The sequence below is a fragment of the Takifugu flavidus genome, chromosome 14 (genome assembly GCF_003711565.1).
Source record: "Takifugu flavidus isolate HTHZ2018 chromosome 14, ASM371156v2, whole genome shotgun sequence".
In the NCBI taxonomy this organism is placed as follows: Eukaryota; Metazoa; Chordata; class Actinopteri; order Tetraodontiformes; family Tetraodontidae; genus Takifugu; species Takifugu flavidus.
Genome location: NC_079533.1, coordinates 14,799,818 through 14,827,155, shown reverse-complemented (window position 1 = coordinate 14,827,155; position 27,338 = coordinate 14,799,818). Strand labels below are relative to the sequence as shown.

General features: G+C 44.6%; 1 protein-coding gene across 1 annotated transcript in view; it reads right to left on the bottom strand.

Moving 5' to 3' along the window:
- Positions 1-27,039, bottom strand: part of LOC130537770 (polypeptide N-acetylgalactosaminyltransferase 10-like) — a 32,135-nt gene extending 5,096 nt beyond the window's left edge. Inside the window, exons 1-8 of the mRNA XM_057054788.1 lie at positions 26,810-27,039; positions 19,131-19,221; positions 16,881-17,019; positions 14,068-14,234; positions 6,620-6,805; positions 5,445-5,628; positions 1,623-1,740; positions 268-375 (exon numbers count right to left, since the gene is read on the bottom strand). Coding sequence (XP_056910768.1) covers positions 268-375; positions 1,623-1,740; positions 5,445-5,628; positions 6,620-6,805; positions 14,068-14,234; positions 16,881-17,019; positions 19,131-19,221; positions 26,810-26,965 — 1,149 coding nt within the window. The 5' untranslated portion in view covers positions 26,966-27,039. The remainder of the gene's footprint in view (positions 1-267; positions 376-1,622; positions 1,741-5,444; positions 5,629-6,619; positions 6,806-14,067; positions 14,235-16,880; positions 17,020-19,130; positions 19,222-26,809) is intronic.
- Positions 27,040-27,338: the final 299 nt, after the last annotated feature.

Below are 27,338 nucleotides of genomic sequence, written 5' to 3'. Positions count from 1 at the left end.
AAAAAGCCAAAGAACTTCATAACATTATCTAGAAAACTACTTGCTCTTGTGCAGCTGGTGACAGCAGATGAAATCATTACTGGCCACCTGAGGTCACCTACTTCTACGCTGCATAAACTGTCATCCTTGGAACAGTCAATAAAGCTTTAACACCTGTCAGGTGAGGAGACACTGAACTCCTGATGTCACACCATCACTCTAAACAGGGAGAGCGTGACTGATCTCTACTGTATTTAAATTATGAACCACTCCGCTGTGAAGAATTACCTTGGCCAAGCTGATCCCACCAGGGACCTTGTACGGGACATACTTCCTGTATATATGTCCTACCCTGGAGCAGGGGATGTCTTCCATCCGACCGCCACACATCCAGACCTGCAGAAACACACACGCGCATGCACAAAAGTGTGAAATAGTGTGCCAGTTCTGAACCAAAATTGCAAAGTCGTGCCGATTTTCCGCAGTCTTCTGGTTTTAGAGAAGAATGAGGCGACGGCAACCGTGAGCCCTAATCCCAACCCTTCCTGCTGTACAATCGTATATAAAACCTACAGAAAAGGCAAAAATGGAAAGAATAGGACGGAGGAGAAAGAGGACTTACAGTCAAACGCAGGGTGGAAAATGGGTTTTTGTTCTGAAGACAACAACTCGGTGGAAAGTGGAGAAAATGAAAACACAGAAGGTAAAAATGGAAAGCGAGCAGTGAATGGACTGGCTGTAAACTATTATGTAAATAAGGCTTTTGCCTTTTGGAGGGCTGTGGCAGAGTAAAGATGGTGTGAGTTCATAAACGCATACAGGAGTAATGGCACATAAAACCTCATCTGCATATTTTACACATCAGGTTTAACGTAGCTGCGAAGCCCGTCTACCTGAACAGATGGTCCTGCTGAGACCTTCGGAGAACACAATATGGAATAGCTGTCGTCTACACCCTCCACAGCCTGAAGATGTATGTTCAGGTCATAATGCACTTCATGAACCGGATTTAAAAAGTTTGTTTTTTGCTCTATTAGCTGCCATAACTCAAATGGTGGAGCACTGATAATGTATTTACTGAATCGTGTTTTTGGCTCAATATATTAAGGTTTAGTAAAAATATGTGCCTGCTGTGTCACGTTCTCCCCCTCAGTAGCTGTGAGGTCGTGTTTCCGTGACGATCTGTGTGTCTGGATGTCCCGACATTATTTCACTGTGTGAGCTGGAAAAGCCCGCTGTTCCCACACCAGCGCGGCCAGGACAAAGTGTCAGATTAGCTGCTGAAGTGAATGCGGCTCTGCCATTCAGGCGGGGGCCTGGCTATCTGTGGGAGCAGCAGTTTGGTGGTGGGGATTAGTATGAGAGCCTGTTAATCTTTTCACCTCAGGAGACCGACTGTCTGTGCTCTATCAGCTAATGGGGATCTTAATAAAAAGGAAACCAAATTGAATATCTGAGGGCATAAAATAGACTTAAGATGCACAGCTGGGTATGAGCTGATAGCAGCATCTAATGGTGGAAAAATGCTGCCCAAAATTTTAACCTTGCTAAATCAGTAACTGCCTAAATGAGATGAAACTGTGGGAAATGCTTCTGTCATCCACACAGCCAAAATATACTGTGTGGCATTTTTCTGGTTTTACCTTAAAGGAGATCTCGTACTGTTCTCCTCCCCAGATCTCCAGACCCGTGTCATAGCCTCCCAGTTCCCAGAACCACTTCCTGTCCACGGCAAACAGTCCGCCCGCCATCACCGGTGACCTGCACCACAGCCAAAAGACAAAACACCAGCTCAGTATTTGCTCTCTGCTTTGGAAAACAGCAGCAGTGACATCTGCAAAATACATAATTTAAGTATGTGAAATATTCAGGAACAGGCGTCCATACGGGGCTATAAACTGTGCGCCTCCCAGAATTTTAGCCCTGTATGTCTCTATGAAGCGTCTCTATTTATGTCTTCTGCTGAAATACTGTCCAGACCCTTCGCCAGCTAACCTGCAAGTGCTCCTCCACATTAGGGAAACACTGAGCGTGCACATTTGCAGATGGTGCACAGCAGCTTAAATTTACTACTTATTTGAGATACTAAGAGTGGAGTTGGTAGGAAACGACCTGGGCAGGCGCTGGCCTTTAAATCAAGTAACATATTAATACAAGTGGGCAGCAGGTGCATAAAAATATATATGGAACTAAAAGTGCCTGCGTGCAGACAGCAGCAGTAGCTGAAGTTTCATTATGTGCTCTTTTTTTTTATCTCTCCATCAGACATGGAGCGGTAGATATGGTCATGTACTGAAGATATCTGCCGAGCATCATTGTCGGTCCGTGTGGACTCGATATAAAGCTTCTAGAGCCCAAAGACTCGCATTTTTATTTCTTTTTTCTCATCACCAGTTTTTCTGGTGACAATCTCTCACCAGCACGGCCTTATTTGGACGCTGTTACCACATTCTTCCCTCCCAATTTCCAAGAGACGGGGGTGTTCTTGTACTTCACAGCACCCCAAAAAAAAAATATCGCAATACACAACAGTAGGTTGTCATAGTGACAAGCTTCTCAGCAGATTGTAGGCATGCAGCCAGCAGGTAGTCTTCCCTCGCCAAAGACGTCCCAGAGGAGGATCAATTAAGGGCGAGCAGGGCAGCCACCGTTCAGGCAGCAGCGAGGAGCGCTCCAGGGCTTCCCACGCCGCGTGAGCGCTGAGCAGTTACAGGTCGTGCTGCGATAACAGCCGTCTTTCTGTTGTTTTCCTTCTCTGAGGGCGAAAGGGATAACAGGAATCTAGCAACGAACACACACGACTGAAGTTCCGTAGCCACGGAGCTCATCGGCTGATTACGTAATAACCAAAAATACAAGAGAGTTGGGCTGATGGAACATGAGTGTTTGCTCGTGCACACCTAATACAGTGGGACCTCTACTTACGAAATTAATTGGTTCCGGAAGTTGTTTCGTAACCTGAAAATTACGTAAGTAGAGACGCACTTTCCATGTAAATGCCCTAATCCGTTCCAAACCCCCAAAAATTCGGACATTTTTTTTTTTTATAAATCATAAAAATGCATCAAAACATGTAACAAATACATGTTACAATTAGATTACAATAAATGTAGGGATTCAGTGCAAGGCTTCTCCAGGAACAAAATGAACTTTATTACAGGCTAATCTTACATTAGCCGTCATTACTAGCAACGAACGTTAACACTTGTGGTAACACCGCCATCTAATGGACAATCATACAAACACCCACAATAAATCCCGAAGACGACGAAGAAGACGCTGGGATACACACAAACATGTACATATTGACGTCCCTCCTAGCCAATGGGATTACAGGAAGATGCTAGGCGATAGCCAATGGCAAAGCAGCTACAAGCATGTTTGCGTTCGCTAAACTCTGCGAGCTGCGAGTAGCAGCGGTAGCGTATTTTTGACCTCTTATCCTGAAATTTCTTTCGTAACAAGAGGAAATTTTTTCCCGTTAAGACGTTTCGTAACCTGAAAATTTCGTATGTAGAGACATTCGTAAGTAGAGGCCCCACTGTATACCAACTGCACAGTATTTATAAGTCATATTAAATGGCTTTGTTTGAAACGTTCACTATAATCCAATCATTTTCCTAGTAATAATGTATATTGGATGACAGGACTGCACAAATATTGTGGCCAAAGCTCTGCTCCAAAAAGACAGGATGCAGCTGTTGCAGCTTCCTGCAGGGAATTTGTCCTCATATCGACCAGTTAATGAGTTTGAACCACTGTTTTTGCTCAATTAGCAACAGCACACAGTCAACTTTCCAGTTCGTCTTGGAGATATTATGTGCATGGCGGAGTCGGAATTATTTCGTCTGTGGGTCAGTCAGGATCATCTGCATCGCAACAGGAAAAACTATTTCTCTGCTGATGACCACGGGAGAACCATTAACTGCAAATCAAGGAGGAGAAACGAACACGCTCTCCAAAAGTGGAATGAAATCATTTCACTATTTAGCTCCGGTACAGCACGCGTAATATATTTACATTTCTGCCCAGAGTCAAAGGGGAAAAATAAAGACAACCACGATAATATTTGACTCCAGAAAGAGATGGGATGTTCATAAAGCTTCTCCACTAATAATAACCTTTCGATGTAGGAAAAAATAAATCACATAAATGATATATTTTGATATGTTTGAGCAAATGTTCCATTTGAAACCAAGCAGGACTTAATTACTGCGGAGGCAGTGTGCAGCAAAGGGGCAGATAGAGTTAACAGCTTAACTAATGCCTACCTATTATGTCACCTTAATTAAGAAAACTCACTCTATATAAAACACTGTTCAGCCCCTCCTCTGTCAGCCATCACACTTTCCTGTGTTAGCATGAAATGAAATGTCATTTGTGCATTCAGAAGCAGATAATACTGTGATTTAGACGGTGGGCAGGAGCAGTCACCGGCTGACAGATGTTGCTGTTGAAGTGCCTCCATGGAGTGTGCAGCTCTGCATTTGTGCATGGTTAAACCCGCAAACGGACACTTGGCAGCACTTCCGGTGCATTACAGTGTGGCTGTGAGTAGGAGAACCAAGTTGGATGTTTAATTCATGTGTTGACACATTCTCCATAGTTAGATCGCGCTGCAGTGCACCAGCCAAGTGGAGCTTGGAGTGTTCGCTTCTATTCTACTGCCTGGCGTCAAAGAACATGGATCTGCCCCACAGACGGGCAGGAAAAGGTGAAATCTGCAGGATATTTGTCACGCCTAAAACATCACTTAAGCCTCAATGTCATTTCCCTCTAGCACGACTTTAACTTAAGATGGTCCAGGCCAGCATAGTCATTATTATATTATTTCTCATGTATACAGATTATATCCATTTAACAAAATGCCTAAATTTATGGTGAGAGCCTCAAACAAAGCGCAGATTTGTCTTTTATCTCATAACATGTGACTGAGATGTTTATACATCAGCCAGCACAACTATTAATAAGTAAGTGAGTCTATTTTGCTGAAGGTGACTGTTAATGCAGCATTCGCTGTTGAGGCGTTGCATCATTTGACCAGGATGGGAGGGAATGGGGGGGGTGGGGGGGGGGGGGGCTGCGCTGATGGAGGGACTCGAGCAGTAAAAGCCATCGCAATGAAACTGACCTTTTAGAGAGTGAACAAAGAAATGTTTAAGCGCACTGTACAAAGTGACCTTTGAATTAACCAGGGCCACAAACCTGCCTGGGCTGTTGCGCTGTGTGTGTACCCCCCTCACACACACACACACACACACACACACACACACACACACACACACATAACCCACCCAAACTATCTGTTTGCAAATGAACAAAGCAGCTGCTGTCGACTGCACCATCGTATCACCTGGAGATAAATGCCTGCTCTACTTGCTCCTGTTACTATAGAAATGTGAAAAATAAAGATCGTGTGGAATTCCCGCAGAACTCAGTAAATCTGTGTATGTTTTAATCCTCACTCAAAGGGTTGACTGGGGTCGTCCCTCTGCATCTCCGCTGGGATGGGAATGCGTTTGTAGTACATCTCCCAGTCGAATGCCCCTCGCATGGCGTCTCCTGCTTGAGTGTCGTAGCCAAAGTTGTCGTGGTCGATGACGTCGATCATCGGACAGACGATGCTCTTCCTGTTCTGGGCGATTCGGTCTGAGAGTGAAAGTAGGCATGATGATTGGCTCCCAAACACATTTTTGTATTTTCCAATTACAAAACCATGCTAATTTATAACAAAAAAAATCATTTTCTTTTCATAAATATTTAATTACTGACAATAGAACCAGCTGTTCTGTTTCTATTTATCTAAATAAGCTGAAAGAATGATACTAAATATATAAATTGTATATAACTGTATTTACATTTTTATAACTTAGTATTCTTCTGAAAGAAAAACAGCAAAATTTAATTTAAGAGAAAATCTGCAATGGTCAGACCAACCAAGACTATAATATAATATATATAATATAATATAATACAATACAATACAATATAATATAATATATATAATATAATATATATAATATAATATAATATAATATAATATAATATAATATAATATAATATAATATACTCCAACCTCATTAAGGGATAAAGTGATAAAAGATGGACGATGGATAATATAACAGTTTCAATCCTTATTTTCTCTGTATGCCAAAAGCTTGTAACATGTTCACGTGTGTGTCTGTGCGTGTGTGTGTGTGTGATGGTTCAGCCTGTGATGGTGCCATGCTGGGAGACTGAACTGGTCTGGTCCCTAATGGAAAAAGGGTAATTGGGAAAAGTGAGCCTCCCAAATTCCCAACAACCACAAGATAAGGTGCTTAGTCTCACAGTAGGGGTGGTGTGTGTGTGTGTGTGTGTGTGTGTGTGTGTGTTGTGTGTGTGTGTGTGTGTGTGTGTGTGTGTGTGTGTGTGTGTGTGTGTGTGTGTGTGCGTGTGCATGGGTGTCAATTTGAGAGAGGACATCTTTGTGATGGAGAGCTTTGTAAAGAGGCCATGTTGGAAAAGGCTGACCGACACCAGAGCAGTGAGAACCTCCACTAGTGTACAGGAAGTGCATCGCTCATTGTGGTTGGGGCTACTGGGAAAAAGAAAAATGAAGCAGCAGACATGAGACACAGAAGGAACACGTGTAACTCACCCAGCAGCGGAGGAAGCCAATTAACATTGGCTTCACAGTGGGAGTCCAGGAAGGTGATGACTTCACCTTTAGCTGCAGAAGCTCCCAGCAGGCGAGTCCTGATGAGGCCCTCTCTCTTCTTGGTCCTCAGGATCCGGACCTTTGGCATCCGCTTCATGTACTCCTCCAGCGGTACCTTCAGATGCTCTGTAGACAGCACGGACAGACAGATCGTTAGCATCACGCGCTATAAATACAGTGGCTTCTCCCCACCTCTCCAGTCTAAGACACATACAAATGACTGCAAACAAAGTGCTTTTAATTCAGCATCATTAACACACATTTAAACACTGATGCAAACCAAACGCCTGTTAATTAGACTGCTGCAGGAGCCTTCACACCCTGGCCGTGCGTCCACGGGCCACGTTGCCCTTCTTTGAGTGTTTCAAGCAATGGATGGATGCTTATGGCACTGGCAGAAAGGTTTTCTATTTGAAAGGTCGATACATTGGTGGCAGATTTATGAAATAAGGCAACCAGCCACTGAACTGGCCTTCTATACGTCTCTGCAGGATTCTTCTCTACCAGCATTCTGGAGGTTTGATCTTCTTAGCCACCCTAACTACCACTAACTAACTACAACTCTGAACAGTTAATTATACCAACACATGTAGAAACCGTCTGGTTTAATGGCGTCACTAAGGAGGAAAGGCTTCCTAAGTTATTTAAATGTGTTTTTAACTCTGTTTATATGAGAATTCTCGGTAAAATGAGATTTTTGTTGATCTTGTAGGGAACCTTTTTCTGTGGTTGCTGGAGTTCCTATCGCAGAGACGGACCTTGGGTGAAAGCCCATTGTATGTCAGTTGAGGAGAACGTTGCAGTTCTTTTCATTTCCTTCATAAGCTGACAAACCCTTAGCGCCTTTGCTGGCCTGAAGGGAACTCATTCTTGAAGCAGTCAACATATTAAATGTAACTTTGACTTTGACAGCTTCTTTACCAAAAGCTCAAATATGGTCGTTTGAGGGAGAGAGTTGAACAGTTGACCTTTCACTCAGTTGCTGCAAACTTTATTTTATCTTCACGCCAACTGCAGAAGTGATAGACTTGACTGGAAGGAGGAGGACCAAGATTCTGTATGAAACTGCTTCTGGAATGAGACCTACAGCAAAGGGGAGGGGGGCTTTGATTCCCAATGTTCAGAATTGCAGGAAAGACAGTTTTGAAAAGGTGAATTTTAAGCGCATGAAACATTGGAACCCTCCGTCCTCATATCCTCACATCCCTCAGTTCCTCACTATGAATAAATCTCTAACAATAAAGACCTTGAGGATCAGGGAAAGGCCACAAATATCAGAGTAGGAGTGAGCATGTGACAGGAATGCTTCACCTGACCTCATTCTTTCACTCTCGTATCCAGGCTTCATACTTCACGCTGCACGTGCTCATTTGTTCTCTATAGGGTCACCTAACACTGCAGCTTAAACACTTAAATGGCTTCATTAGTTTTGAATATTTGGCGGTCCCTAAACTCCCCCCGATACCTCCAGGCTCCTACTGTGACCACCAGCTTCCTAATCCCTGTCCACCTCCCTTTATTGCCAATTCTAAAAATAAAACGTTCCATTGATTTCTTCCCCTCTCATAATCTTCGTGACTCTATGAAGGTCGTTGTGTTTATTGTGTTGCAGATCTGCCCTACACGCTGTTAAATGTGACATTGCAGCAAGGGCAGGAGGGCCTCGTGACGCCGGTGTCAAACACGCGAGGAAAAGGAATGCCGCCGCGCAATAAAGGAACTCATTAAAAACTGACAATTATCAGCCTGACTCTGGCTCTTTATAAGTTTTCACCCTACACAAAGTGACGCTTACATCACTCTGCTAATGACAGGAAGTGAGGCAAAATGAATCAATGAACATTACCCCAGTGTGTGAAGAGAGCTTGTGTGGGGAGATCAGAGTATTTAATTATGATTGGTTCATTCTCGCTGAATACATTGCAGTTCTGCTCATAGTGTTTACCAACTGCAAGGAGGCAATTAATCACGCTAATGAGAGCGAGCCGATGTCGGCAAACACATTAGTCTTTATTAGAACGTGAGGCAGAGGAGATTGTGGGGCTAAGGCTTCGTGGAAGCTGGGGTCATTTCCCAGCCTGGAACAGAGCAAATCACTAATCACAAACCAGTTTCATGAGAAATCTAGACGTGTTATTCATGAGAGCTCCGGCTGCACCTGAACCTTCGCTCCACCGTAAAGCATCCGCCTCTGCCTATTTTCTGAAGCCCTGAGATTTATAGCAGAAACTGATCGTTCAGCCTCCCGCGTGCACATCTGCACTCAATAATGAATTAGTAGTTTGCAACTTAAATGCACAATGCCTCAGGCTGTCTGTAAGCTCTCTAAATATCTTCTGTTTGATGCCAAAGGTCTCTGCTGACAGATTTTTTACGTGTGTGTGTGTGTGTGTGTGTGTGGGTGGGTAGATACCCACTGGATGTCAGCCCTTCAGCTCAACCTCCAACTCAACCGGATGTCCAAACCACCGGCCCAGACCTGTCAACATCAAGGAGATGTTCCCCCTGCATGTCATCACCTCTGCGACATCATTGAGGAACTCCTTTTGCTTAGTGGGGCTTTTAGTGGTTATTTCCTGAGGAAATTACCATATTTTTCTAGTACTCCTATATCCACAAGATTTCAATATGTTTCCCTTCCAAAGTTTTAAGGAGAACAACCCTACTCAGCGAGACCTCTGCTTTCAACATGAATTGTGATTTTGCACTAATTGTCTCTTCATAAAGCGTCTCAGCTGTGAGACCCTGAGATGCAGATTTGCTTCCTGCTTTAATCAAGTAAACCAGCTCCAGAATATTGATAAAATCAGCTTATTGGAGTAAAAATGAGACAAAGAAATATGATTTTATACACTTGATTTATCTGGAATGCAAAAAGTCTAAAGTCTGAAACAGGAAAACAGGAAAATAAAGGAGACTTGCAAATGTTTTGGGGATTCTGAAAAGGCCAAGGCAGAAGACTTAGAAGATAGGAACTGAGTGAGGATGCAGCAACTAAGTGGCAGGTGAGAACATACAAGGCCAGGAGAATGTTTTTCTTGTGTGGAGTGTGGATTATTCTTCTGCTTTTTGGTGCAACATTGCAGCATGTCCTTGGCTTTGCTGACCTGCATGCTACTCTGTTTCTCCACATCTCGGTGGCCTGTGTGGGCTTTGAGGTCAGCTTATGCTCTTTGTTCCACTGTTTGTGTTGCAGCTTTCATGCAGGTAAACGGGTATGACTTTCAGCTACACTGTTTGAACTTTACATTCGAGTCAAACCAGCAGAGATCATCAAATCCCAGTGGTTTGCTTATTTTCTAAATATAATGCCTTAGTAAAAATTGATGATGAGATAAATATGCATTAGCACGATTTTGCATATACTGTGGAGGAAAAAACCTAAAACCAGAACACCTTAAAAAGATTTTTACATTAGAGGCTGATCTCGTTAAAACCTGGGGTCCAGTTCAGGTAAGAGGTGACAAGTGCTCGAGAAAACGGACCAAATCTTTCTGCTAAGCCAGAGTGGATTCTGTGCTAGCAAACTAGGACTGTGATGATGAATGGCAGCCACGAACCCATTAAATGTCTTTTTGTGTCTATTTTGAACTTTTGCTTCCCAATTTGCTGCAGAGGATATGTGCGGTACATTCTAAGGAGACTCAGAAAAGGAAAAAAAAAAAGGTTTTATTACATTTTGACCTCCAAGCTGAACTAAGACATGATGCTGCCAACCTCAGCTGTTACAGGAATGCTTTCTAAAATGTAAAAATCCATCCCAGAGCCCATATGAACTACCTGTCCACAATACTGAGGTCGTGAAGGCCCGGCAGGCTGATGACTGGATCTCCATGCTAATGTACAGAAGATGCTGTCCTCAGATAGCAAAGGCAACTTGTCATCGGGTCTCTTCTGCTCCAGAAGAGTTAAGATTGATTGGATCCCACCAACAGCTCAACATCCCTAAATGACAACACTTAATTAGTTCTTTCTGTCCTGGCGCCTCACTCGCTCTCAGCCTTCCTCTCTGCCTCGTCTCTCCGTCACACTTCACCGAGCACCATTACCTCATTATCTCACAACACACCAACTTGCAAACAAATACACAGTGACACGAATGAATAAACCTGCTGAAATGTGCTCACTCGTCCTGCTGTGGATCATCTCCTGACACATTTGCCCTCCCTCGCCTCTGGGCCTTCCAGGTCACCTCCTGTTGCCTCAACTCCACAACAAACACCTACCCTACTTACCCATCTCACTGTTGTTGGTCAGGCCGTTCAACAGCCCACCCCTGACAGCAGCTTCGATTATAAGCCATTAAATATGCAAAGCAAGGGTACATCAATACAACCCGGAAAATAAAACTGGGTTCAAATCAAGGCCAAGGTGAAATAGCTTTTACACAAAAAGCTGCGGTTAGCAGCACTCTGCCTGGCATTAGCAGACAATACGCTCGATTTCCCTTTTAAACACAATGACAAACATTATTTCCTCTCTATTATCTGCAGACCTTTTCTGTGGTCAGCATTGTGGTGGAACCACATGTTAAAGCTGTGCTGAGGTCTGCTGGGAGCCCTGCTGCCTCTGCGTCCAAATGCCTCCATGGCTGGCCAGCACGGCAGAAGGCCTGCAGGATTCTTTAAATGATGTATTCAAATTATGTAATGGAGCCACTTGTTCAATTCATCCCATCAGAGAATGGAAGGCCCAAGAGTAAAGGGATGATCCATCTGCCTATGACAGCTTTCAATCACACTGGAGCTGCAGTGTCCTGATCTCCGAGGAAACGGACTCTGTAGGACACCAGTCACTCCTCTTCTGCCTAAAGATGTATTTTCACCATAACCTAATGCCTCAGCAAAGATCTGGAGTAAAGCATTTTGCACAACTGTACTGCAAACGTTCCATTAAAGCAACTGTTTGATCAGCATATATTACTGTTGCACCAATAAAGTAATAGAAGATGAGCTGCTTTCATCACTTCACAGTCATGTGCCAAATGGTTGCCAATATCATATAAGAGAGGCCTCATATATTGTTTTATTCATTTAGGATAAAGCCACAACGCTCTACAAATTCTTCAAATGACATCATACAAACTGATTTTTTGTGAATCACGTTCTGGACGATGCAGCGCACGATAAGCCTGGAAAACAAACACTCATTCACACGTTTTCTCATGCAGCATTAGCTCACCTCATCTCCCATATGCTCCTCCACGATTAAGTAAAAGGTTGCACCTTTGATGCTCTCTGTTTCTCTACAAGACAGAACCACATTCCCAGTCCCGCCTGGCCATAATTCCGTGAAATGACTTGTGCTACGCCGGCTGAATTCATTGCTCATGCTCATCCACCGTTGTTAAAATGCCAGACACATGCAACCGTTTACCCTGTGTGACCACATCGACATGGCAGGTGGTAAAGCCCGGAATCACCGGTGTTCGAATCCCATTACCTCAATAAGATGATGTCATTGTTTTCACATAGGATAAAAAAGGTTAAAGTTGAGATTTTACTCTTAAAAGAGGAACAGTCAGGTGCCATAACCTTTTATTTTCCAGGTAAATACACCACAGGCCAACAGAACACCTTGTTCTAATAAAGGATCAGCAAACACGATCTCAGAGAGGAACTATTACCCTGAACCAAACAGATGCAGATGCACAGCTGAGGGGAGAAAGGAAGGATGCTGCTGGCTGATAAACCTGTGATCTTCAGATGTGGCAAAGTTAGCAGCTTCCTGCTGAGGTCAAACACCGCATCAATATGGTGACAGCATGAAAGGCGGTGACTCAAAGGCGGCATCGAATCAGCACATATTCAGAATCCTGTAAATTCTGCCAATCTATCTGCTCCCAAAGAGAACACTGGGATTACAGATATAAGCAACGACATCTTTTACTACAGTGCAACTTATAAAAGTACCAATCGAGCAACTCAAGGACATGGTTTGATCTCCCTTTTCTTTCTGAGAAGGCTTCTCGTCTGAGCAGCCCTGAAATCATGCAGCCAAAGCTTAAAGCAGAATCATTCCTCATTTAGAAATGATGCAAAATCACCACGGACAGTCAGATTCTCCAGATGTGCAGTCTCCAACATCCCATCAGAGAGCGGTTGGATTATTACATAATGGTTCAATGCCAGGCATTGATGTGTGGAATTCCTGTCCTGGATTATCCTCTCTGACACTGGAACAGCAGTGACTCCACCAGAGAGCAGAAGTGATTGAAGTTCACTTTGTCCTGGTGTCTCTGAAGCCTTAATTACAGCCCGATTCAGTTCTTATCAAAGAGCAGAGACAGTGAGACAGAGTGTTTGAGCAGACGGCCTGCAGAGGTTAAATCCCCTCCCCGCAGCTCCGCCATGTTCTCCTGTCCATCCTGACAACTCCAATCCTGCTCTTTCTAAGGTCGTTTCCAATCTGCATTAATAACAATGTGACTGGGAAAAATGATAGGTATGCTTGTTTGAAAAGAATGTGGCACTTTGAATGATAGTGTTTTATTAAATGCTATTACTGGTATGTGTATTTTTGTTTATAAAATTTGGTTCATTAACATAAGTGTAGAAGGTGGAAATGAATCATTCACACACTTGTTCTTCTATCTTTGTAAGGACACCCCTAGAAAAAAGGCATCTTATCTTAATCCTAACCCTCACAACTAACCCCGACCTGGACCTAAACCCAGTTCTAACCAGAAACCTGACAACAAACCATCAAACTGCATTTTGAAGATGTGAGGACCAGCCAACACACACACACACACACACAGACATACACCTAAAAATTGTAGCAATAATTAATGAAAAAAAAAATATTAAAATGCAAAGCACTTCCCTAACGTAACTCTAATTCTGAGTCCTTTTTTGACATTAATGCAACGGCGGTTAACCGTGTGGTTAACCACAAACCACTGCTGCAACCGTAAACAAACAATATGAGGCAATATGAATTAGGATTTATTGCTTTTAATTATAGATAAACATAACGGCGGTATAATGATTTTTTTTTTATTTAATTCTAAATGAGAATCTAATACGATTAATCAAGTGTCATCTATTGTGAAGAGAAGCGCCTTCACCAATATTCCACTAGACTCAACGGCAGCAGTGGGAGGCTTTGGTCTCTGAGCTGATGCTGTTAAACAGCTAGATCAGACCGAGGTGGCAGAACATCTCATTACCGTGGAGACGAGAGGTAAACATGCCCTTCAGAGGAGGCCGTGACAGGGAGCTCTAATTAGAAGAAATTAAACACTTTGGTAAGAGGCTGAAAGTGTGAGAGGGAGAAAATGCTAACAGGTGGGTGCATTCAAACACACACACCCTTGTACTTCTATCTTTGTGAGGACTTTCATAGACAAACGCAAATGTAATGTCCAAACAGAAACGCCTCCGTACCTTTGTCGCTGAAGTCGTCGACCAGGATGAGCTCCGCTATGAGCTGCGGGGGGGAGCGGTTCAGCACGCTGTGGACGGTCCTGAGCAGGGACGACCAGCCCTCGTTGTGGAACGGGATGATGACGCTGGTGTTGGGCAGCTTCTCTGCGTACAGCTTCTGTTTACAGCTACACACAAAATGGGATAAATCTGGTTTACCGAATTCCTGTAAACCCGGGGGGGAGGTAAGCGTGCAAGGACTGGTTGTGATCGTGCATTCATTTGATTCAAAGGGTTATGAAAACAAATCAAATGCAGAGCATCAATATGTTTCCAGTCAAATAAGCATTCTGTCAGAACACAATCCAGGCTTTAATCATGGCATAATGGGGTCATAAAGAAAACAATTTAACAAAATACAAGCCTTTAATAAAAGAATGAACAGATGGAAGTCAGACTTTTCTCTCATCCACCTGGAATCTGCTCCAAACACAAAAATATTTAATCCAGGTTCCATCCTTTGCTATTAGACTGAAAAAATCTACTGCCTCTCAGAGAGAGATGGAGGATGGTATCGTGAGGGGGAAAGAAGCTATTTTGGCAGTAAGGATCTGAATCTGCAGCCAATTGTAAAGGCTGAGGTGTAAAACTGCATCAAAAGAGCAATCTTCTGTTGTTACTAAAGTCTCGGTGTCACTCTGATCTCAGGCCCTCACAATAAAAATGTCTTTGTTGTTCATTTTCAATAATATAACAATATTACCCATAAGTATATCTCAATATACTCCCACCACTGACACCATACAGGAGGGTAAAAATCAGACTTTAGTTGCTGTTGTGGGTCTTTTCCGCAGCTCAGTCATGAAGTCAATGTTGTTCCGTAACGACAAATTTGATCTGAATATCTGCAGCACATTTGAGTAGTCACCAACATGTGCACCGATAGTGGGGTTGCAGCATCCACCTCGGCCGTGATCATTACAGCAGTCCCTGGGAAGACTGGGCGGGGAGGACTGGTTTGCAGAGCGAGGCAACTGGGACTGAGGGCGGTGAAGCGTGTCAGTGCGTCTCTTATTTATTCAAAGAATGCTAAGAGACAGGGACAGTGATCAGCAGGCATTTGGAAGGGAACTTTTAACAAGCCCCATCCAATTCCACAGGGGAACAGCGATGTGTGTGTGCGTGCGTGTGCGTGTGTGTGTGTGTTACTTCAATTAATTCTTGTCAACGTGCCGAAATCGAATGTGTCACTTGCAGGCCTGGAACTGGTTGCCTCTGAGGCACAGACAACATGCCAATCACTAAAATGCACACACTGCCTACCAGCCAGGTCTGTATGTGTGTCTCTGTGTCTGTGTGTGTAAATGGAGCTGCTTGGCAGGGAGAAATGGAGAGAAGGTGCATACATGGGATTGGTCACAGGGACTCTGACGAGTCTGGCAGGAGACGAGGTGACACCAATCTGCGACAGCAAGCACTCATTTAGCGCATTTGCATACTAATAATTTCCTTCCAGATGAAGCAGGACAGAATGTAAAGTTCCATGTAAACATTTTCTGGACAATAGAAAGAAGCTATGGTTATTATTTGTCCACTCATGGAAAGCTAGAGAACACATTCATATTACGGCTGCAAATTGACTGACTGCTGCAGAATAACACCCCCTGTACGGTTTATGCTTCTATCAGCAGCCGCTAATGAGTTTTTAAAGATACCTAATGATGCTTGGATTTGATTATTATCATCAGTATGATGAAAACCACTTCAATCAAATTATATCCATGACTGTAAGTCTGTGGAAAACCAAATCCAGAGGCCAGTGGCTGAGACCAGCTCTAAGTGCACTGACATTTAAAGTTTACTTAGCTCTCTCTTTTCTCTCATGTTTGTCTCAAAAGGACACAGACAGCAGGAGAACAGGGGCTGGTGACAAGCAAATTAAAAAAGAACAACAGGAAGTAAAACGTCTAGCAGAAAATGCAAAATGTGGAGCTGAAGTGAAAGCATGACAGAGAAAAGTATGTTTGATAGTATCAGATCTTTTTTTTCTTGTTGTGTGTTTAAGCCTTCCTGTTGTGTTGGTTTCCTGTTTTGCCTTCTTCTTTTCCTCAGTAGTTCCTTCCTCTGGGTATCCTCGTGTCTTCCACCTGCGTCCTGCTCTGCCGTGATCTGTTCCACCTGTGATCTCGTCTGTGTTTTCTGTCTTTGTCAGATCATTGAGTGTTTCCATCCATCTGTCTTCTGTTTGGCGTCTCCTGAATGCTGGCACCTGCTTTTCTACTTGTTTTATTTCCAGCGTTACTCCTTGCAATGTTTTATCTGTCTGTCTCTGCAATTCGGGCCCAATTTGGGTCTCTGTGTGCTTCCAAATGACCCTGAGACGGTTTGAAACCAAATTACAAAGAATTCTGCAACTAAAAAATCAAAAATCAACTGGGTCCAAGTGCAAGAACCCGATCTCCTCCTCTGTTTCTCTAATGGTGACTCTGTTTTAACTGATCTAATGAAAAGGGGGAGGGGAAGGGGGGCAGCTGGGGCTTTTTTCCACAGGAAAGAGAAGGTCAAGACAAAAAAGAGTCCATGACCCGTGAATAAAAAATAATAAATTAATGTGCTAAAAAGATGTCTGAGATGAATAGACGATGAAAGATAAATAGACCATTTCAGGGTTTGTTTGTTTTTAAAATTCAATGCTAAAATCATCATTTTGACAGAATACATGTGCAAAACTAATAAAAGAAATTCAATTCAAGGCAAGAGTGCAGCAAATTTAGTCATTTTGTCATTATTTTATGTACATTTTTGGCTCGTGGGAACACGAGTGCGGGACTCACTCTGCATGGCGAATGTCGGGGAGAGAGCGGTTGAGGGAGATGCGGTCACTGATGTAAATGTTGAAGCCGTTCTCCCTGTAGGCCTGATCCACCCTGTCAGAGTCTGTCAGAGGGAACGCTTTCCCCTGCTCGCCGTTACCTGTGTCAAATACAAACACACAGGCGGTTACATGTATGAAGCATCCTCAGACAGCCAAAATTAGGTGAATCCAAGGTATTAAGCACCACATATGGCACCACCTACTGCAAATGGATCCCTCAACCTCAAGTGGGCTCCCTGCACACATCATCAGGCCTTTATTTCTCTATTTTCCCCACTTCCTCCACTGACTGTGTTTGTTTTGTGTGTCAGGCTTCTTGTCTGACTCAGTCTGCAGCGTGACGAGACTCCGGTCTAAAATAGACCTGAAGCTTGTTGTCTGCAGGGCACAGAAAGCTCTGGGAAGCTTCACAACGCCGCAGCTGGAATGGACACCAGAACCTCAGCCCAGCGTCTGAGGATCAGAGCTCAGACCAGCTGCCACAAAGGTTTTTACTCTTCAGCCAAACGGAACGGTACACACAGGCCATTTCAGCAGATAGAAGCAACTCAGGATGGCTAGTTTCGCTGAGTACTGACTTCTTTGTTTATATTTAGCATTTAAATGCCTCTTTGAAGTGAGCTAAAACACCTCACTCTTGGCTGATGAGCTGACATGTCCCAGGTTCTACCTCAGGCACGGATCAAACAAGCTAATTTCAGGAGTGCACAGAAAGGCACGGTGCTGCACGTTTCATTAGCCGCTCATCAATGTTCTCCACACAAACATGCAAACGATGCGCCTCGCCTGAGCTAGGAGAGGGATCAAATTAAAGGGAGCTGTCTTGTTCCATTAGGCAGAAATGATCCATCCATTTTCCTGACGGTAATAACTATGGAAAATAAACTCTCTCATTTTAATGGTTCATCTCGGACAAAAACAATTCTGCCCAATGTCGGACTTTTGTCTGCATAGTAAACATGTTACATAGATCACTGAAATTGTTCTGTTCCTCCTCTGGCAGAGGATTGTGCTCAGCTGAGCTCCAGATTCTGGGGCGTGACGTTATCTATTTATATGTTCATTCCTCATGAATTAATGGGTCTGAAGGCTGGTTATAGGTGTGAGGTTTATCTCTCTCTCTGTCTGCAGCACACAGATTGAAAGTCTCTCATCCACCAGCTGCGCCACAGATTTACTCATAATCACGTATCAGCGGCTTTAAAGAATTGTTTTCCCCCCACTTTTCTGAGGTTAGAAGGTATCAATTCCATTTAAAGGAAAATGAAAAACAAATGGATGAATTTGCTGCTTCCTCTGATGCTGGTATTTCTTATTTTTTTGGTTTTTTTTCAGACAGGGAATCTTCTTAGACATGAAATTCAACTCTGATATTGTTCTATAGTTCTACTCCCAGAGGTCAAAAGATTTGAAATAAAACAATCAGGGTGGGAGCGAAGTACGGGCGACCTGATTTTCCGATTTCCCTCCTTTTTATTGCTAACTACAGTAATGTGGCTCAATTGAGGCTGAGATCAGGTGGCTAAACTGGGCAACAGCTCTACATTTGATGGATAACGTGTAAAGTCGCAAACACAATGCTCAACAAATAAACTACGCTCTTCCTAAAGTTATTTAGGTTTAACTTGGCATCGCCGTTGCTGAACCAACTCAGATATAATTCAGTTGAGCTGCCGTCTGTGGTTCTGCAGCGTAAGCTTTAGCGTTTATTGGCTCCTAACCTGAGATGTAATTTAAAGGTCCATTATTGGATGTTTACAACCAAAATGCTTTTCAGCTGTGACGTTCAGGTTTGAAGATCGGGTTGGAAGCTGATCCAGGCTATGGGTGATAGATATGAGCTTAGGGCCACATCTTTTGGTCTCATTCACTTCTTGTTTCCTTTCAGTCCAGCTCATTTGCTGCACAATTACCAGCTAAAACTGTCAGAGAGTCGCATTAAGAATAAGAAGCTGAAGTAATGCTTTTCATTCATGCCTTTGGGGTAAATCAATGCTTATTGTAGAAGATTAACTGTGTTTAATTATGATCTCAGAACTGTTTTTGCAGGATTGGTTCAGTCGGCTGAAGAGGGGAAAATCCAATGGAGGAATTAGGGAGCAAAAAAAGCGACTCAAAATAGATTTGCTGCTTTGTGTGCGCACGTGCGCGTGGGCGTGCGTGTGACCACAAGACCATATATTTCTGGGCATCATCTTCGGAGACTGACCCGTGCGAGCGGCATCTTTCCTTATCGCCTCGTAGTCGTGCCAGTCGACCCGACGCACGCCGTCGACCCCCACCTGGGCGACCCTTCTCATCTGCAAGGACACACACAACACAACTCAGGTCACACACATTCAGACACATTTGTACAAAACGTTGTTCACGTCCAAAATGGGATTTGGATTTGCAATAACAGACAAAATCAGTCAATATAAAACAACCGAAAAGAAACGGAACTTATATATATATATATATCACGTTCATATCTGAAAATGAATCCTTCCTCCATTTGCGGCAGAAAACATCGACTGCTTTGCAGACAGCCCTAATAAACCACGATGGACTTCCTGTTAGTTTTTCCAACATATTCTGCGTCACATGCTCTCAATGCTGCTCGGTTGGACTTATCACGGCCTGTTTAAAAAGCAGAAATTATTCTTTTCTTTTATAGAAAGTCAGCGACTGAACCCAGCTGACGACTGTTACAGTGGTATGATGGCAGGGAACACAATAAAAGATGATTTTCATGCTCAGTCTGGCCTCAGGCAACTGAGCTGCAGCAGCTAATTGGACCACCGACATCAGTAGACCAAACTAGCTCACTGTAAAGCAGCATCTACAGCAAGTCACCTCCGCTGCTCTGAAGCTGCAAGTTTTATCAAGTCAAATGTCAGAATGTTTTTTCCTTTTTCTTCTTTTGTTGCATCATATGGTGTGTGCGTCTCTCCAGACCCTCATAAGAAGCCAGAGTCCATCCTTCCCACTAACAGGAAGTGACTGTGCCAGCAAATGTAGAGGACCTCACAGGGAACAAACAGCCAGGGGAGTTTCGCTCTGAGAAAAGCTGTCGGAATCACTCCACGGTAATATGCATGAAACCAAACTGGACGCCACATTAAACCAGCATTCTAGTGGAAACGTCCATTTCCTCCAGACCGCAGAGGCATTCGATCCCTTTCATTTAATTCATCGACTTCAATTGAATTCAGTTCAGTTCGTTTAAAAATTACTGTCATTCTGCATGGTGCCCACGCATAGCTCTCAGGCCTACCTTTGAATATGAAGCTAAACATCCCAAAACAAACTGCGATAGAGGTAACGGCGCGTTTAACTTTCCACAAACGACAACGCGCAGTATTTGTGGACAAATGTTCAGTGGGAGGGTTGTTTGCATGAAATATTCAACAAGTTCAAGTTTATGTGACATTCGAGATTGCAAGCGTGAAATTCAATTAGCGTTTTTTTTTAAGATAACCTGGCTTTACGACGCACAAAAATCGATACCTGCATCCGTTTATCGCGAGTGAAGGAAGCACTTTTGCTCCAAAGCTGACCAGCAACTCCACATCTGAGCACAACTTGGCCAAATCAGATCAATGTGAGGTATCTTTATTCGGTTTATTCGCTGCTTAATACATTCATGGCTTCAGCAAAAAGAATCAGTTTTGAAGAATCTCGCCTAATTGGTTCTTAACATGGTCTTCTGGGAGAGGTGGGGGCCATCCCATCCTCCCATTAATGCAGGGAGAAAGATAATGGATGTGTGCACAAAGGCTGATGTCCATTTTCTCAGTGCTGACTTGCAGTGTTTAATCACCCACAGCAGGAACACTCCAAAAAATATTAAACTCAAACTTTCCACATAATTGTCAGTGAATTGAGGTTGGTTGCGTGGAAATTGATGCTAACATACAGAAACACTGCTACAGCTCTCAGTCACCAGTCAGGCAGCTCAAACCTGCATCTCACATGAGCCCGGAGACGCCTGACTCGTCTAATCCGAATCTGATCCACTCAAGCAGTAAAGCAGCGCTTCGGGTCCAAACTCGTATCGCCGCATCAGCGGCCTCGCAAGAGCCTTTCTGAGTGGAGAACCAGAACTCTGCTCTTCCTTTCTGCCGGCCGTCGTCACAGGGATGAGCTTCACGCTGCCGCAAACAAATCAGCGCTCGCGGCGCTTTTGCCCCGCATCTGCATTCGAGGTGCAGCGTCGGCGGCTAACAGGCCGTGACAGGAACTGCAGCCCGAGCCACGCAACCCGTGTTTTAGCTGTCAACTGGTGAATCATTAATTGCAAAACACCGAGTCACATAAGCGACAGGCCTCAGTGGCGGGTCATAATTTATGAAGGCAGAGACAAAAACACTCAAGTCAGCGATGGAAAGTGGCCGAATGTGTGTGTTTGGGCCGAGACGCTTCTTTATTTCATTACGCTCTCTCCCCCAGACAGTTATTGCCCAGTCATTACAGGCTAATATACCACAGTTGGGCTGAATATTTGATTCTGATTGGCTGCAGGCTGTCCATTAATTTCTGATAATGGAGCCCTGAGTGGATGGAGTGAAACCGTCCATTCACTACTGGCGGTTAATGGTCGGGCCGCCGCCGCACAAGCATTTTTCGTCATCGTCGACAAATGATGCCAAAGATGAGAGTGCAAATGTGGCGGCGTGCCAGCGGCGTCCACGTTACTGCCCCGACAGCCTTCACGTGAAGTTATGAAAAGATTTTGAATTTTTCTCCTTTATTCCCACGCAGCGAGACGTGGGAGCTGTAAAGGCAGCGGTGGCCGACGAAGCCCCGCGCCGTGAGTTGTAGAAGCGAACAAACATGAAGCTTTTTCGTTGCAGGAACTCAAAGGAGGGCGGCTCTCCTATCCTGGATGTTTCAGATTCATCAAGAATGACAATGTTTCCTGATAAATATCCTCCTAATATCCTATCAATACTCATCACACCTAAAGTTCAGTTCTCTACCATCCTTCACTGCCTCCCACTGGTTTGAGAAAATACCGCCCATGTGGCCCCTGAAAGCAGCTGAAAAGTGTCCTGGATCTTCTCCTGGAGGTGGAATAAACTTCCTTGAACACCACTAACTCAATCTCTCATGTTCAACTACTACATTTCTTTCCCTAATCAGCCCTAATTTAAGTGTATATTTGTATCATCTGTTCTATTTCACTTTAAAGATGCACAGTTGGACCCCCCCCCCCCCGCTCTGTTGTGTGTCTAATTGGATGTGTTTGCTGTGATTGCATTGATTCTTGCTTTTGACCTTTGCCCGACCTTGACCTGGGAGTTTGCTCGGCTGTCCGATAAATCGTTAGGCTGAAAGAGTTCTGCCGCCGCGTCGCATCCCTCCATCCTCCAGCACAAATCCAACATTCTCACTAAAGCATAAACCTCAAAACTACTCAAAATCAATAGCATTTCTAAAGGCGCTCCCACCTTTATGCAGCTCTGCTGCTTTCTCATTTCTCACGTCTGCTTTTCTCAGACACCTTTATGCTTCCTTTCACACCAACGATGTTCGACATAGACGGAGGATGGAGGTGGGCCTTTGTTTGGTGGAACAGAGAGGCCAGCATTACCAGCAGGGCAGAGCCTCTGATAAGAATGAGAGTGCCAGTGCCTTCTCTGAGGAGATGGAATCAGACTGGCCGGGGTCAACGCTTCCCCTCCTTCACAATGAGGAGAAAAGGGAAGCTTTTCACTCCTTTTTTCCTCCTTTCTGATCAGTCTGATTGCAGACAGATCTGGCTCACACCCCAGAGATGCAATTACTGATCTTTTCTGTTTCACCTCATCCTCCGGACCCTCCTCCACCTTCAGTCACTGCTTTGACAAGTCAATCTACAGCGGGGGCTCAAGTTTCCCCTTAAGTCCTCGAAGAAGAAACTTTCTGAGTCTACCAGGTGATTTAGCTCTCCTTCATACATCACAGTTTCATGTTTTTCACCGTGTCCAAAAATGTGCCTCTTGTGTAATTCCTCACCTTGACATTTCCAGCAAGCCAAGCTAAAGCTCGTCCCAGAGAGGAAACACGCCGACGCTAACCAGCGCCGTTGTCAGTAGCTCAACCCCCCCAGGCCGCCGCCTTCTCCTTCCTGTCTGAGGCAGTCAGGAGTTTGAGGCAGAGGACCTCCAGGCTCCTGCAGTGAGCCACTGCAACCCAACACAGAGGAGTTCTGCCGGGCCGCTGTGCAGTCTATTATATCCCAAAAGGAGTCATTATGGAGCGTCCTGCTGAGACGAGAGAGCTGGCACAGGAGCAGAGGGACGCCAGGCGTCCTGCACCTCCTCCAGCCTCGAACTTTTGTTCCCGTATTGATGGATGGTGAGGAGCAAACTGAGATAAAAGATGTGTTTTTTACCCACTGCTGTTTCTATGAAAGAGCCAAAGATGGTTCTAAACACCAAGTGAAGTCCAATTTATTTACTACAGCTCGGGCTCAAAATTTGTAACACCTCCATTTGGGATTAAATCATAGATGTTCAAATAAAGGCTCAAAATATTCCAGTGAAATGATAATACAAGCAATTCAAAGAACAAGGAAAATAGGAACTCAACCCCACTGTGGGATGTAATCGGCTAACACAACTGTTGCTGTGGTAAGTATAGTATAGAATGTTTAGAAGGCAAACATTCCCCTACTTTAGAATATTTGGACCCTATCTAATGGATGTGTAAATGTAATTCAGGAGCTGGTTCTTCTCCTCGCTCCTCCTCTCCTGATGGACCAGCATGAGACACCAGGAGGTCTAATCCAAAAGTGTGTTTGTCCTTTTTGCACTGTCCGCTTCACATTTACATGAATAAACAGGGCCTCACATTACACACCCAAAGAGGAGCAAACTCAAAAACACTCCTCCAGCTCAGAGCCGCCCTGCTATCACCTGCTAACAGGCAGCTTAAAGCTTATTAATAGAGCCTGCTGCTGGATACAGGCAGCAAATGTACAGATATCTCCATTTAAATGCACCGTTCTACCACTGAACCCTGTTATCCTGTATAAACACACTATCACGAGCAGTCTGGGTTTTATAAGCCTGTTAAGTACATCCTGTAAAGTTAACCTCTCACTGAAGACCTTCTAATCAGTGAAATACGGGGCTCAGACTCAGCAGAGTTTGTTTTCCCACATCCTGCTATCAGCTGAGGGAAAGGAGGACGTATTTGTGTGCAGGCGGCAGGGACAGCCTGCTTTACTCCCCTGTAATGTGAGGAGGAGACTGGGATGATGTATCACCACTGCCATGTTGTGGGTTATTGTGAGACTGGCTTCAAATGAGTGTGCGGACTCACAGTCCAAGACTATCCTGGAAAACTCACATGCGCACACATCAATAGCCCCACGGTCCATCCCGGCATTCCTGAATCTAACGCTGGCGGCCCCTGCGGTGATGCTAACAATCAAACAAGCTCTTACGCGCCGGGTGTGCTGCAGATGGAGGGTCTGTGCTCTGATGATTTTGGCTTAAAGGGGTTCTTACCTGCATCAGTCTTAAATTTAGCTGAGCAGCTTCTAGTGGGCTCGTCTCCTGCCACCTGCACATCTGCCCCATCTGAAGCAGGCTCTGCCCCGCTGGGATCGCCGCTCGCCGCGGTCAGGAGGAGCAGACGCACTGTTTCGACACTCACTGCTGTCAGCATTTACGCACAGCGTGCAGCGTGTAGCAGAGCCGGCCCCGGGGCCCTTCCTCCGTAAACAAGGCTCAGGGAAAAACTGATGTTTAATTTCTAGCATTTTCACCTCGCTTCCCAGTTTAGGAATCGTCAACAGCAGGATAAATGACGGCCTGGAGCTCAGCGGAGCTGGTGTCCAGAACACAGACCTGTCTGGATTCTTTTGGGATGGACCTGATATGAATCCCAGCATGTGTTTCAACATTAACTCAACAATTCATTCAGCCCGTACTTCTATTTCTAACAATGTCGGCGTTCTTTATGATTTGATTTACTTGCATTTTGCTATAACCTATTAGTGCCTCAGCTGAATGTAGAAGCACTAAAGAGATTAATAATTTATTCAAAACATATAAAAGATAAATAGAACTGATATTATCGATAAATAGAAGTGTGTCCACTGATGATGTGTGTCCGACATCAGACATTTAAGGCGTGTTTTGGGAAAAAGAAGTAAATTTGATGGTCCGAAATGTTTAAGTTGCTGCTTGGGATTCGGGCGGCAACGCCGGCCACAAGTCAGAGTTCCACTTCTCAGCGAAGGTGGCAGGAAAAACGTGATGGAAAAACCAAACGGAACGAATGGAAAAGAGGAGAGCGAGAAACGTCAGCTGAGTAAATAAACAACTGATGGATGCTCCTGATAAAGCAGCGTATGAAAGAGAGCCGAGCTGGTTCTGTTTGTGTTTAATCTGAGGATTATAATTTAATGATTCAGACTGTACGCACGACTAAAGCAGACAGAATTCACCAGAGGGGCGGATGGAAACAAAATATCCATCTCTAACAAGACGCATGGGGGAAAACCCTGAATGGGATATTGATTTTTATCTACTTCGGTGAAGCCGTAACGGCCCACTGGGAGCGCAAACACACATGCGTGCTTTCCTCCTGCTTTGCATCAAGAAACTCTCAAGTTTTAAAGCCTCACATCAGCTCGTTCTGCGCTAACGACTATAAAACGCGAAAGGAGCGGAAACGATCCTGCAACGACCGAGCAAAGCCTCCTTTAAACTGCCACACGGCAGAGAATATAAATCTCCCTCCCTCATAATATTCACCAGGGCACGCCGCTTCAATCGAACTCGCAAATTAAGACACATTATGTAATTAGCTTTATTATTGTGAGATCTAGAGGGACGTGAGGGGGCAATCTATACAAACTGTACTCGCAGGAAGAAATGAGATTTGTTCTGCATCACAAAACACCGGAGACTTCTTAATGATGCTGAATATGTTATAATTTGCCGTATAAAACCTGCGCTTCTCTCTGGGATGAACGGCTGAGGGGTCCAATACTGGAAAATGAATAGAAGAAATCAATTTTGATGGGGGTTGCAGTAAGCAAGATGTTATCTGCGGTTCCTAAGCAGAAAGCAGCCCCGGCGTTGATTCAGTCATCCCTCCGACCCCTCCGTCGGGGTTGTAAGCTGCGGGTCTCTCATCTTGGGTTATCGGCGCAGAGAAAGGATGAAATCGAAGCAAATGTCACTAAGAGGGAACCTGATGGGGGAAGAAGTGCAGGCAGATCCTCACATGCTTTAATCTGCCACCTGCGACCTGCTGGTGCCCCGCGCCACTTTATCACGCTGACCTTATTTTGAGGTGTCAACGTGGCCGCGTGACTCTGTTCATAGTGCATCTCTCCAGATCTCATTCCAACACCCGCAGACAACCTGATGATGATCCTCTAATGGGGAAGTCACAAGTGTGAGAGACACACAAGAGCACTTTATTCAGCCCCCAATGGAAAATCTGTCTAGATTTAAAGAGCTGCTTTGACTTTAGGGCGGCAAATTAACGATGTGAGGCGGCTTTAAGACACGCTGCTAATTACGTCATCGTGATTTTTAATTGAATGATTACTACTAGATAAGAAATGTTGGGAAATGTGTGTTAAAAGTTCACAAGCTGGAGCGAGTAAATACTGAAACTTTCCTGTTACTGTTGAAATTGTCACAATTTCTGCTCCCGTGAATAAACCCACTTCAGCGAACTATTTAAATCGTACTTTTTAACCAGCCACCGGGGCTGAGACGCCTCTTCTTGCTGCTCCGCGCCCGAACCTCAGAGCCTCTCTGCCGGGATGGGGCTCTGTGTCCCCGCGGCTGGAGCTTCAGCGGTGGGAAGCATAACACCGGTGCTGACGGTGGGTTTACTGGTTTTAGTGGAATCCCCGTGAATGAAGCCCAGTTTAACCCGACGCGCTCTTCTTACCTGTAACGGGAGGATGCCGCCCGGTCCGTCCGTGTTGGGCGAGTTGTAGAACGCCCGGTCCCGGTACAAGGACCAGAGTCCGACATTGGGGAGGAAAAGCAGAGCCGCCAAGAGCAGCCCGGCGACCTGCAGCAGCCGCTTCTCTCTCCGCCTCATGTCCCCGGAGGATGTGAGTGACGCTTGCGACTCCGCTCTTCTCTCGGCGAGAGCAACTACCGGAGTGACGGCGGCCACCGGCCGCCCGCGCGAGTACAGGGGAGCTGGGCACGTGCACCCATTCCACATCCGCTCGAGGATTTCAAAATAAGAGGAGCGACAGAAAAAGCGCGTCGGTAAAGTAATTAGTCAAATATGCAATGAGACGCGGTGATCCACGTGATATTAATTTATAGGCAACAACGCTACTTATGAACCAAAAAACTACAAAAGAGTTTGGGAAAATAAAGAAAATAACAATTACAATAGACTGAAGCCACGTTTTCATTCTGTGCTGTGGTGACATATTATGTCTAATTAAAACTGAGTTATG